We start from the raw sequence: 13,192 nt of genomic DNA, 5'->3' as shown, positions 1-13,192 counted from the left end.
CGTGGGATTGTCAAGGGCGGGGTAAAAAAAAAAAAGGAGACATATGTAATACTCTTTGTAATACTTTAAGCAATAAAAAAAAGAAAAGAAAAGAAAATAAGCATTTTCCCTTCGATCATTTATTGTTTCAGCTGCTTGGGCTGTTACATTTCCTAGGTCGGCTATTTCCAATGGGTGTTTTCCATTTCCAGTGGAGGTTCCTTATAACCTCCTTCTACTTAGGAATAGTGTGCAGGATTGCCTATGACTAATACAGGCCAATTCTGGGTACTTAGAACACTTGAGTTTTAAGAAATATTCAATAGCAGTTAAAATTTGTTACTCTTTGTTTCTAAGATGTGATCTCAGGATAAGGAACCTAGCTGGAGCCCAGAGCTTTATGTCCTACAGCTGGGATTCAGATCCAGGTCTGACTCCACACTCTACTATCTATCTGTTCATGACATTGTTTCCTGTGCACGATGGGAGATTGCTTTTTGGGGGCGGGGGGTGGGGGGAGGTTCAGGGCACATATAAAAACACTTCTGAAGGCAATATTGATTATGTGGTTGTTGTGTATATTTGTATTTCCTGGTAGTAGAGCAAGCAGTGGGTATTTATATATTCATTGTAACAATGTTTTGCAAGTCTTATCGGACATACTTCTCCTTTTCCAAATGAGAGACCAATTCTCTGAAAGGGTCCATGATCACACAAGTATCAAGGTGAGAGTCAGGACTCTACCCCAGTCTTCAGATTCCCGTGATTGTCCCTGCAGTTCAGGACAGTCTGTAGAGCGCAGGTCAGACACTGGAGGCCTGCTTGCAGATGTGTCTGAGATGGAAAAGGCCTGCCAACATCTGAGAACCAGGAGGAGAGCTTGCTTCCCTGCATATGATGTCAGTTGGCTCAAATAAACCCATATATATATATGAAGCTGGAGATTTCACATACTAGTAAAAGCCCTATATTCTGTTTTTTCTTGGGGAAAAAAAAAAGTGGAGATCTGGCCACAAGCCCAGAACTGAGCAGCAGTGGCCTCCCTTAGTCTGGCCCCAGTCTCCAGTGGATCACAGCCCTTCCCTCATTTATACCCACTGGCTGACCCTTGAAGACTTTGAATTGCGGATTTCTAGACTCTGCCTTCCTTGTCTCTCGAAACCACTTGACGGGGGCTGGGTGGTGAGTGGTGACAATGGTCAAGCTGAAATACGTCCAGTACCTTCCGTGATGTTTCAGAGCTGGACGTGATGGATGCCATGTAAAGTCATTACTATTGTTTCGTCACGATCAGCGTTCTGTGGTGCTTCATACTTTACAAGGTGCTTTCACGTGATTTTATTTCATCCAATCGAAACCTCTTATCTTCCAGAAGGGGAAACAGGCTGGGAGAGAGTAACTGACTTGGCCAAGGTCACAGGTTTGTTGGCGGGAGAGCCAGGCCCTGACCTGGGCCTCCTTGTCGTGGGGCGGCTCAGAAGGAGCCTCCACAGGACTCTCCCGGGAGGCTCCCAAGCTTCCGTCTGGAGGCAGCTCCTCGCGGCCCAGCCCCGAGCCCCGGGATTGTCAAGCTGGCTGCTTGCTGTTTCCTTTATTTTCCGGTTTAGAACGTCGTCTATGAACTGCTTACTTTATTCATGGTAGACTGTGGTGATAATCGCTTTTAAAAATTATTCTACAATTTTTTGGTTCCATCTGAAACGAATATTTACACTTTTAAAACTTTCCCCATTTTCAGGGGCACTGAAATGCTTCATTTGGCTGTGTTGCATTCTAGAAAACTTTGCGTCTACTCTGTCTCAGGTAAGAAATATTTTTTTTTTCTAATGGAGAATTTGTATTAAAAACTGGGCTTTTTGATATTATGAAAGAATAGATATTCTCTAATGTGACTTGGTGGAGGACAACACACATTCGGGTTGAGGTTTCCTTAATGAGCATTTTCCCCTCGATCATTTATTGTTTCAGCTGCTTGGGCTGTTACATTTCCTAGGTCGGCTATTTCCATGGGTGTTTCCATTTCCAGTGGAGGTTCCGTGTAACCTCCTTCTACTTAGGAATAGTGTCCAGGATTGCCTATGACTAATACAGGTCAATTCTGGTTTCTTAGGACACTTGAGTTTTAAGAAATATTCAATAGCAGTTAAAATTCATTAGCTGCTGAGTCACTGTGGTTTAAAGTACATTTTCTTTGGTGAACCTCAAGTATTTTTTCTTTACAGTTCCAATTTCTTGGCCTTTGGGTGTCTTCACTCAACCAGACCTCAAGGCACTTATTTGAGGCTTAAGCAGGTTTCTATCTCGACTGTTCTGTGGGTACAAGTATGTTAGTTTAAAAGTGGCATAGTTTCAGCATTTTGGACCTTGTTAAATATAAAAGGTAACTTAAAAACTTGTGTTTCCATTATTAGATAAATTTTAGTGTAAGTTGAGAGTGTTATTTAGATGGATATCAATATTGGGGAGTTTTTTATGGGGACAATAAAGATAAGGGTCTGTGGGCCTATTCCTTATTCAAATGATACTCACCTTTGGAGTTTGCTGTAAACGTTAGCTTTTGTTTGTTATTTTTTTTATGTTAATCCTCACCTGAGGATATTTTTCCCATTGATTTTTATTTATTTATTTATTTATTTAATTTATTTTTAAAAAAATATATTTTATTTATTTTTTACAGAGAGGAAGGAGAGGGATAGAGAGTTAGAACCCCTCAGTCCGCAGGCCAACGCTCTATCCACTGAGCCAAACCAGTCAGGGCTTTCCCATTGATTTTTAGAGAGAATGGAAGGGAGGGGGAAAGAGCAAGAGAGAGAGAGAGAGACATTGATGTAAGAGAGACACATGGATTGGTTGCCTCCCTCACGTGCCCTGACTGGTGCCAGAGACTGAGCCTGCAACCGAGGTTTTGACCCTTTAGTCCGAGGGCCAACACTCTAACCACTGAGCCAAACCAGGTGGGGCCAATGTTAGGTTTTAGGATTTGGATTTCTCCCATACATTCTCTTGATCTGGGCTTTCTTTGTATTTGGCTTTCAGTTTGAATACCAATTTATTTTTCCTGTCCCTGGGCTGGATAGTCCTAGGCCAGTGATGGCGAACCTATGACACGTGTGTCAGAGTTGAAACGTGAACTCATATTTTTGGTTGATTTTTCTTTGTTAAATGGCATTTAAATATATAAAATAAATATCAAAAATATAAGTCTTTGTTTTACTATGGTTGCAAATATCAAAAAATTTCTATATGTGACACGGCACCAGAGTTAAGTTAGGGTTTTTCAAAATGCTGACACGCCGAGCTCAAAAGGTTCGCCATCACTGCTCTAACCACTGAGCCAAACCAGGTGGGGCCAATGTTAGGTTTTAGGATTTGGATTTCTCCCATACATTCTCTTGATCTGGGCTTTCTTTGTGTTTGGCTTTCAGTTTGAATACCAATTTGTTTTTCCTGTCCCTGGGCTGGATAGTCCTAGGCAGTCTGTTTCCAGGTGAAGGTCTGTGGGCTTCCTGAGGCCGGCTGGGTAGGTGGCAGGCATATTTGCTGAAGGAATGAGTGCACTGATTTCCGGGTAGTGCTGAGGCAGTTGGTGATGGCTCACTCTTACTCTCTTTGTGTTATTTCCTTCCTTCCTTCTTTTCCTTCTTTGTGACCTCTGTCACTTCCTTTTCTACTCTCTCTGCCCCACAGGTCCTGTTCAGTACCTCTTATGGTCATTGTTAAATATTCTCATTGGTTTCACAGTAGAAGATGTTGCTCCTCCTGGTGGAGGGCACATATTTAGGTTGCAGAGTAAATGAGAAGGTGTGATACAGGCGACTTTATTGTATGAATCTCGTTGTTCTTTGTTTTCCATCCTAAGCCTGTTAACTGTGAGTGCTGTTTTATTAACTGGGTTACACAGGTCACGGGAGAGGGAGTCTTGCCCACGGTCACCCATGAATCCTTCTTAGAGAATTGGTCCCTTCTGGGGGCTCCAGGGGGTCTCTAAGAAGGCAGGAGAGGGAAGCATGCTCGAAAGTAGAAATTAGGTTAGGCTCTTGGCTTTCCCTGGTCCTGTTTGAACGGTGGCCCAGAAAGACAGAATCCTTGCTCTGCAGGCCTGGCTCAGGGGTTGATCATCGACCTATGAACCAGGAGGTCACAGTTCAATTCCTGGTCAGGGCACATGCCCAGGTTGCAGGCTCGATCCCCAGTAGGGGGTGTGTGGGAGGCAGCTTATCAATGATGCTCTCTCATCATTGGTGTTTCTATCTCTGACTTCCTCTCCCTTCCTCTTTCTGAAATCAATAAAAAATATATTAAAAAAGAAAAGAAAGACAGAAGCCTTTTGAATTCCACTCAGGGGTACAGCATAGACTCGGGGTAAATGTGTTATGTTTATAAAAAACGCCACTGAAAGAAACTGGCATGTTTGCTCACAGCTTGTTCATGGGATATGGTATCCTCCTTCAAGTCAGTATTGGAAATGGGAGTTATGGGTCACCGGAATGGTGATTTTTCTCGCTCTTTTATTCGCTGTATTCTTTTACAAGCTCTGTGTTCTCTGGGGATGGGGAGTTGTCCAGACTACACTGCTAATGCCCCACCTCACTTCCCTTCTCGGTCTCTCATTTCTGCAGCCTCTTACAATATTCGTAGGCTGACAATTTGTCTGTTTTTCCTGGCTTGGCTTAAATTGTGAGGCAGGAAAGTTCATGTTTTTGTTCTCTTGAAAATGTTTCCTGAGGTTCCTGTCTGAACTTTTCCCCCAGCTTTCACTGTAACAGGGGAAGCGTAAACATTTTCTAGTTTAAGTACAACCACTGGTGTCAGCAGGTGGAAGTGTTGCCGAACTTGACATCCTTACTCCCAGCTGCCCCCTCCCAATTATATTTTGTCTTCTTTTACACGCTGTTGCAGCTAAAATGGATTTGAGGCAAACTAGAGATTCCCTAGACACACCAAACACCCTTTAATAGTCAGAGGCTTTTGGGTGGTGCTTTGTCGTCAAACGCATGCTTAGTATAGAGAACCAGCAGGCTCCTGCTGCCCTGGAGTCAGCCCCTCTTATCAGACTCCCTGTAAAGAACAGCAGCCCGGGCATCTCCAATCCTTTCTGATGGGCTTCAGTTCTGAGTAAGTGGTTACACACGTGTGAGCTTAAGCCATCCTGATTCTGTTCTTTTAGGTAGTCTTTCCCCAAAATTGTGTGCTTCTCAACAAGCATTTACTAATAATCATTTGACCTATTTGTGGAATTTTAATGTTAGCCATGAGAGGCAGAAACATGGGGTTCCTTACTCTTGACAGGCTTATGTCATCTAATTTGGTTATTTAACACAACGAACCTTTTAACTTACTGTGGGAAGGCTTTTATTTCATTTAACATCATTAGATTTTTCAGTGGTTATATAAAAGTGCACCAAAAATGGTTGTCAAGGTAACCGTTGATTTTCAATAGATTTTTTTGTTTCAATAAGATCTTGTTTAAATAAGGCCAACAGCATACATGTTTTAGTAACCATTTACTTGCTAATTAATGAAACTTTACAGTAACTTTGGCTATGTGGGGATTATGATTATAGGTATACAGTTATTATATCCAGTCTGTGTATCCAAGGGCAAAACCTATGTACGTGATTTTAATCTTATGTCATTGATGCTTCTCTAGGAAAAAATGGCCAGAAATTTTAGATTTTCAGGTACTATCTTTATTTTAAGGTGGTATCTAAGGATGCATTGCCTAATGTTCTCTAGTTTCACTACTACATTTTTTTTTAAGATTAAAAAAATTGATTTTTAGAGAGAGAGGAGGTGAGAGGGAAAGAAAAACATCAACGTGAGAGAGAAAAAAGCGATGGCTGCCTCCTGCGCGCTCCCTGTTTTCAAGGAAATTCTTCTTGGCAGACTTCAAAGAAAACACCAGGTCCTCTTCACTTGCTGCGGGAAGCTTTAGCTCTCTCCATCAGTTAGAATATGAGGCATTAGGGCTTGAGCACCATTTTGAGAGTTGGGACAGAAAGTTTTAAGATTAAAAAAATTGATTTTTAGAGAGAGAGGGGGTGAGAGGGAAAGAAAAACATCAGTGTGAGAGAGAAAAAAGCGATGGCTGCCTCCTGCGCGCTCCCTGTTTTCAAGGAAATTCTTCTTGGCAGACTTCAAAGAAAACACCAGGTCCTCTTCACTTGCTGCGGGAAGCTTTAGCTCTCTCCATCAGTTAGAATATGAGGCATTAGGGCTTGAGCACCATTTTGAGAGTTGGGACAGAAAGTTGAATTGCTTGAACGTGTGGGGAATTTTGTTATTGTTTCTAAGTGCAAGGAAGTTAACCTTATTTATCGCAGACCTGAAATGGGAGGGTTTTGTTGTTATTTGAATAATTACACTTTACTCAGACATAGTGAAAATGGATGATAAAATGTCACTGTGGTGTAGTCTTGCTGAGACCAACCTGTTAGAACTGAGCTGGCGTTCTGTGCCATCCGCATGCTGATTGTTCACAGTACACAGTGTTTCAGTGCTTTGTCGTTTTAGAGAAATTCTTCTTGGCAGACTTCAAAGAAAACACCAGGTCCTCTTTACTTGCTGAGGGAAGCTTTCGATCTCTCCATTCAGTTAGAATATGAGGCATTAGGGCTTGAGTACTGTTTTGAGAGTTGGGACAGAAAATTGAATTGCTTGAACGTGTGGGGAATTTTGTTATTGTTTCTAAGTGCAAGGAAGTTAACCTTATTTATCGCAGACCTGAAATGGGAGGGTTTTGTTGTTATTTGAATAATTACACTTTACTCAGACATAGTGAAAATGGATGATAAAATGTCACTGTGGTGTAGTCTTGCTGAGACCAACCTGTTAGAACTGAGCTGGCGTTCTGTGCCATCCGCATGATTGTTCACAATACACAGTGTTTCAGTGCTTTGTCGTTTCAGGTTTTACCGACATTGAATTACTTGGAGTCGGTGTAGAGGATGACTTTTTTATGTAATATTTTTTTAATGTAAACAAATACAAAGCAATGATTAATATTTTTTAATGTTTTTCTCCTTAGGAACCTTGGGTAATGTGGAACATGGGAACCAGTATCAGATCAAACTGATGTATGAACATAATCTTCAGAGAACAGCCTGCAATATGACTTACGGGTCATTCGGTGGTGTAAGAGGTAATTTGCATTTATTTGTGAATGTGTTGTTGCAAGTCCCAGGTTAGAATGCAGCAGGTCCTCAAATAACAGCATTTCGTGCACTGTGGTTTCATTGTCACGTTGATGAGAGGCCTAGAAAGAGAACTCTTGTTTATATCACTTAGCCAGCCTCTGGTAAAACTGGTTCTATTGTACGTCATTTCACTCAAAATTAAAGAACCTATCTGTGATGTTAAGTAAAGACATACTTGGCGGTAAAAATGGACGATTATGTGGTATGAATCCCAAAGAGAGTTAAACGTATTTTACCAAAAGCTTTCTATTCAAATACCCAGGCAAAATAATCAGAAAGGAAAACCTTATACATGAACGTGTTGGATTTTCATATAACCAGCACTTTTATATGGTTTACAGAGACATTTCTTTTTTCTTTTTAAAAAAATATATTTTTATTGTTTTTAGAGAGGAAGGGAGAGGGAGAGAGAAAGAGAGAGAGAAACATTAATGATGAGAGAGAATCATTCATCAGCTGACTTCTGCACGCCCCCACACTGGGGATGGAGCCCAAAACCTGGGCATGTGCCCCAACCGGCAATCCAACTGTAACCTCCTGGTTCACAGGTTCCACACTAAAATCTGATGAGAGGCTAACTTCCGTCAGTGAGGTGCCCTCACCCCCGCCTTAGCTGTTAGAACTGATTTTCTCTGTTCTTATGATAAATGTTTGACATGATGGGAGACCTAGGTCCTCTTTTTTAATTAACATTTTCAGTTGTTTTTTACCTACTAAAGCCCCAAAATGCAAATTGCTAAATTTTATATATCTGGAGTCCAAAAAATGAGATAAATGAAAGTAAGGTGTTTGTGTGTGTGTGTGTGTGTGTGTGTGTGTGTGTGTGTGTGTGTGTGTGTTTGGTAGCATCAAGGCAATTCTTTGTTAAATGTTATCTTTTATTTAATTTTATTATCAGATCAAGTTAATAAAATAAAGTTTTAAATTGATTAAATAAAAAATAAATTGTCGGATTTTCTGTGACATTTTTGCTGGATTTAATAATGGACTTCCAAAGTAATAGAGTTACTACTATTTTGAAAAGAACAGATAACTTTGTATTTATATGATACCATCTCTTAGTTCTTAAATTATGCCTTACATTTCAAAAGTACCTTGTGAAAAAACAAGGAGATATTCTGGCATGTTTTATTTTCCTGTTGAGTAGAATATTTCAGTTTGAAACAGAAATAGCTGATTAGCAGAAGGAATTTTTCCATTTCATGTGTTTGCAACACTTATTGCGGTATCTACAAGAAAACAGGACTAAATAGTGGGGTGGTAAATTAGTAATAATTCTTCATATGGGGGGTATTAAGGGAATGGAGAGAATCTGCTAATGTTTGTGTTTTTTTTATGATGAATATGTTCCAAAATTATATTATGGTGATGGTTGCATAGTCTATCAATACACTGAAAACTATTGCATTATGTACTTTAATAGGATGGTATATAAATTATATCTCAATAAAACTTTAAAAAGTTAGCCATGGCATAAAGCCCAGTGTTAGCAAGGTGATGATAGTCTCAATATCCTACGTTGCTCGTGGCCATGTGAAACGATATGACACTTATAAGGCAGGTTGGCTATTAAGAGCCATGAAAATGTTCTTGGATCTGAAATGTGACTTATGGGAATGTATGTTAGGAAATGACCCAAAATATGGAAAAGTTATATCAAGTTGCCATACATTAATTTATTTCTTCTCTCCTTCTGTCCTCCCTTCCTTCCATTTGTATATGCATTTGTGCATTTATTTGTAACATAAACATTAGAAGTGATCAAAATGAGAAATAGAGGAGAATGGCTAAGTTTTGATGCATGGATTCAGTGGGTTATTATGAAGCTATTAAGATTAATTTTGTTTTCTGGAATGAACATCTTTGACTTTGAACATAATCTTTGTATACATTTCTGATTATTTCCTTGGGATAGAATGTAGGAGTGGAGTTATTGAGTCAGAGGTTATAACTAATGTTTGTGTGTGTATATATATATATATATATATATATGTGTGTGTGTGTGTGTGTGTGTGTGTGTGTGTATATATATATATATATTCTCAATTAGAAAGTTCCTCACCCCCAAATACTGTATAATTGGTAACAAGTACAGAATTTAGGAAGAAGGAAATAAAAGTCACTCCAAGATATGCATATGCCAAAAGAAATCCCATTTTCTAAGCCTGTGAGCAGATCAATCTTTTAATTTGAAAACTTCCCTACACTTGATTTGAGTTTAAAAAAGGAAACTAAGAATCCTCCTTTTTTACCTTCCTTGACATTTATGATGCCTTATTACGTTATTATTAAGTGGGTGCTATGTTAGTAGTCCTCAAGAAATGAATTAAGCAAAAAGAATCTGGCCCTATTTTAAACAAATGTAGTTTTAGACAAGGCCATGCAGTTTTTTGGTATGTGCAGCAGAATGAATCACCACTAGATGGCAGTCCTCTACAACTTTGGGCCTTAGTTGGTACTGCTGCTTTTCAGTAAAGCATGGTAGCAAATAAATTTTGATCCCAACTAATACTTTACCTTTTACTAAATATAAACTCACCTATCCAAGTTGCAAAAAAGGAACAGAGTGGCTTTTTAAAAAATTAACTATAATAGGTAAAGTAATGTAAGAGTGCATTCTAGCTGTGCCTTTCAAACTTGAACTTGCATTTGAACCAGAATGGGATCTGGAAAAAAAAAAATGCAGGTTCTGATTCTTTAAGTCTGGAATTGCACCTGAGAGTGAATGTCTGACAGCCGGTTCCCAGGCGCTGCCAAGCTGCAGAGATCCAGAGGTTTGCTGCCGCCTGGCATCAACCAAGGGCTGTTTCTGTACCAGCCGTGTTCTCAGTGCATTGCAGGTTGAGAGGCGTACTCAAGGTATTCGTAGTAAATGGTAGCGGAGGGATTCCAACCAGACTCGCTTCCGGAAGCTAGTGCTGTTCATCACACTAAAAACTGCTTCCCCACTGGGGCTGTGAATGTGGTACATCCACCTTCTTCCTAATTCAGAAAAGAGCTTTCCTCTTAGAAAGGGGGCTGCATTGGTTTGGCCACAGTTAGTGCTGAGCTTTGCTTCTTCAGAGATTATGGAAAACCTGTTGCATAGCTTCTGGGTCAGATGTTTTCTGTGTCAATTTCACTTTTTTGGTTGGTGCTTTGGTTTATAGGAAAAGTACCCCCCACCCCCACAACAATCAGAGAGGTTATGATCTGTGTCAATTTCACTTTTTTGGTTGGTGCTTTGGTTTATAGGAAAAGTACCCCCCCTACAACAACCAGAGAGATTATGTGTGGGAGGGTAATATAGGATTTGAAATTAGCAAAAGAGTAATTACTGTTTTTGTTTTAAACATTTTTTGTTTGCTCTCGATGGCACCTTTTATACATTCACAATAATTCAAAGGTACATTCATTTGATGCAGTAAGGTTTGGTGTTACCTGTGCCATGTGCAATGTTTATTAATGAGAAAGAAGTGATAAAGAGCCCTGGCTGGGTAGCTCAGTAGGTGAGAGCGTTGTCCTGATGTGCCAAGGTTGCAGGTTTGATCCCCGGGGGCACATACAAGAATCAACCACTGAATGCATAAAGAAGTGAAACAACAACCTCCCCTCCCTTTTCACTCTCCCTCTCCCTTCCTTTCTCTAATATCAGCCAGTAAATAAAAATGAAAAAAAGTGATAAAGAAATAAGAAATCTAGTTTTATTAACTAGTTGAAGAATATTTGCCTAAAATCTTCCATTATTCAGACTACTGCCTACCATTCCAGAATTTAAATTACAATATTTTCCATGTTATACTTTTTAGAGGGAAATAACTGAATTGTGCAATATTAATGGCTGTATTGTGTGTTTATTTATTTTTTATTACAGAAGGGGTGAGGGTGATGTCAGGAAGTTAAAAAATGTTTGTAGTTTCTTTGATTTAAACTTAAACTACTTTTAAAAAGGTACATGTGACTTTTTAAAAAAATACAAATGTTAGTTTATCTTTGCTTCTTATACTGTCAACAGATTAATGCTTGTAAAATTTAATGGGTGGCATAAGCCTGGACAATCAAATTACAGTTTGGAAATATACTAAATCAATTTTGAAAAGGTGGATTTGAATTGATTTAAAAACTTCCTAGTATAATTGATGGAATTTATTTGGTTTAGTAATTTGACCTCTACTTGTTTTTGCAAAAAGGAACAAATGCTATTTCTGCCTGATCTTTCTTTGATTTTGTTCATTGTGTCATAACTTCCAATGGCTGTGGATATGATACTTGACCTTAAGATTGTTAAGATAAGTTTGCCCTTTTAAAACAGTATTTGGAAAAGGAGGATATTGAGATTGACTGACAGAAAGCCAGTGGTGGAGTGAAGAAAGAATGTTATTGTTTTAAGGTCAACAAGTCCATATACTTAGCTTGGTAAAATAAGACATTTCATGTAGGCTATGTGATGTATCTTGCTACCATCAAGATATCTGAGCTAGAATTCCCTTTGCTCATGATCTGACTTTGAGACCCTGTAGTTAGTTATATCCTCAGTCATATAAAGTTTACCCTGTAGGACTGTGACAGGTTGATGAACCTTATAATGTATAGGAATCTTTCAAGTGTGCGACAGGGACACTGAGATGAAATTGTTGATTTGATGGAGATGTATGGGAATTTTCAGGGACTGAGGCAAGTCTGGTGTTAGTCCTCCCTTGCATCATCCCCGCCCTCTGTCTCTCTGTCTTTCTGTCTTTCCATCCATCCATCCATCCATCCATCCATCCATCCATCCATCCATCCATCCATCCATCCATCCATCCATCCATCCATCCATCCATCCATCCATCCATCCATCCATCCATCCATCCATCCATCCATCCATCCATCCATCCATCCATCCATCCATCCATCCATCCATCCATCCATCCATCCATCCATCCATCCATCCATCCATCCATCCATCCATCCATCCATCCAATGCACATTTACTGAGAGTTTTCTGAGTGCCCAGAACTTGAATTCTTCCAGTTCTCTTATTTTATTTTGATTTTTTCCAGTCAAATGGAACTTAAGAAAAGTAGAATTTTTACCAAAGCAAGTTTAATGTAAGGGTATAGACATAGTATGGGCATGGTATAGATTATAAAGGACTGACAGCACAGTAGTCCCATGTTTGTGACTGAGGTGGAAAGAAAATATTGTATATAAAAGGTTCAGTATGTTTGGAATATAACTGTCAGTAAAAGGAGGTGAACAGTAAAGTGAGAGACATGCACCTCTTTCTTTCCCTTGAACACTTAGAGTCATGGTAGGATTATTAATTAGCCTAATTTCAATATTATTGTGTCTCAGAGAACAGGAAGGCCTGAGGAGAAGGAGAGAGATGGGGGAACCACAAGTCAGAGAAGCAGTCAGAACTCACATTTATCAATTGAGTTCACCATTTTATTTATTTCTTAAAAATATTTTTTTATTGATTTTAGAGAGAAAGGGAGAGGGAGAGAGAGATAGAAACATCAATGATGAGAGATAATCATTGATTGGCTGCCTCTTGCACACTCCACACTGAGAATCGAGCCCGCAACCGGGACATGTATCCTGACTGGGAATTGAATCTTGACCTCCTTGTTCACAGGTTGACACTCAACCACTGAGCCACCGCTGCCCGGTGCCTTTGCCTCATCTTGAGGAGGCAACCCCAGATAATGATATCCTCAGCCTTCCAATAACTTCCAATTGATTAAGCTGAAGCCTTTTTCTGGTCTGCCAAGGAGATGCATTAGTGGCCACGTGCACTTGCCGACAGGCTCTGCTTCCCTGAGCCACCGGGGTGCCTGCCATTCGCAGAGGGAACTGCTCAGCTGGGTGAGCGAGCAGACGTGAGTGAGCAGCCAGACACAGCCTCGTTCTTTTGAACGGGGGTGTTAGTGCTAATGAAAGATGACGCTGTTTTCCTTCTAGGGCAGCGGTTCTCAACCTGTGGGTCGCGACCCCTTTGGGGGTCAAACGACCCTTTCACAGGGGTCGCCTAAGACCATCGGAAAACACATATA

At 39.9% G+C, this 13,192-nt stretch overlaps 1 protein-coding gene across 2 annotated transcripts in view; it reads left to right on the top strand.

The window, feature by feature from the left end:
• Nucleotides 1-13,192, top strand: part of BBS9 (Bardet-Biedl syndrome 9) — a 331,597-nt gene that overhangs the window by 14,418 nt on the left and 303,987 nt on the right. For both annotated transcript variants that reach the window (XM_014541095.1, XM_005868077.2), the window contains exons 4-5: nt 1,718-1,782; nt 7,007-7,120. In XM_014541095.1, coding sequence (XP_014396581.1) covers nt 1,718-1,782; nt 7,007-7,120 — 179 coding nt within the window. The remainder of the gene's footprint in view (nt 1-1,717; nt 1,783-7,006; nt 7,121-13,192) is intronic.

Source organism: Myotis brandtii, unplaced genomic scaffold, assembly GCF_000412655.1.
Source record: "Myotis brandtii unplaced genomic scaffold, ASM41265v1 scaffold260, whole genome shotgun sequence".
Taxonomy (NCBI): domain Eukaryota; kingdom Metazoa; phylum Chordata; class Mammalia; order Chiroptera; family Vespertilionidae; genus Myotis; species Myotis brandtii.
Note: the sequence above shows the minus strand (reverse complement) of the source record. Positions and strands in the feature narration are given on the sequence as shown.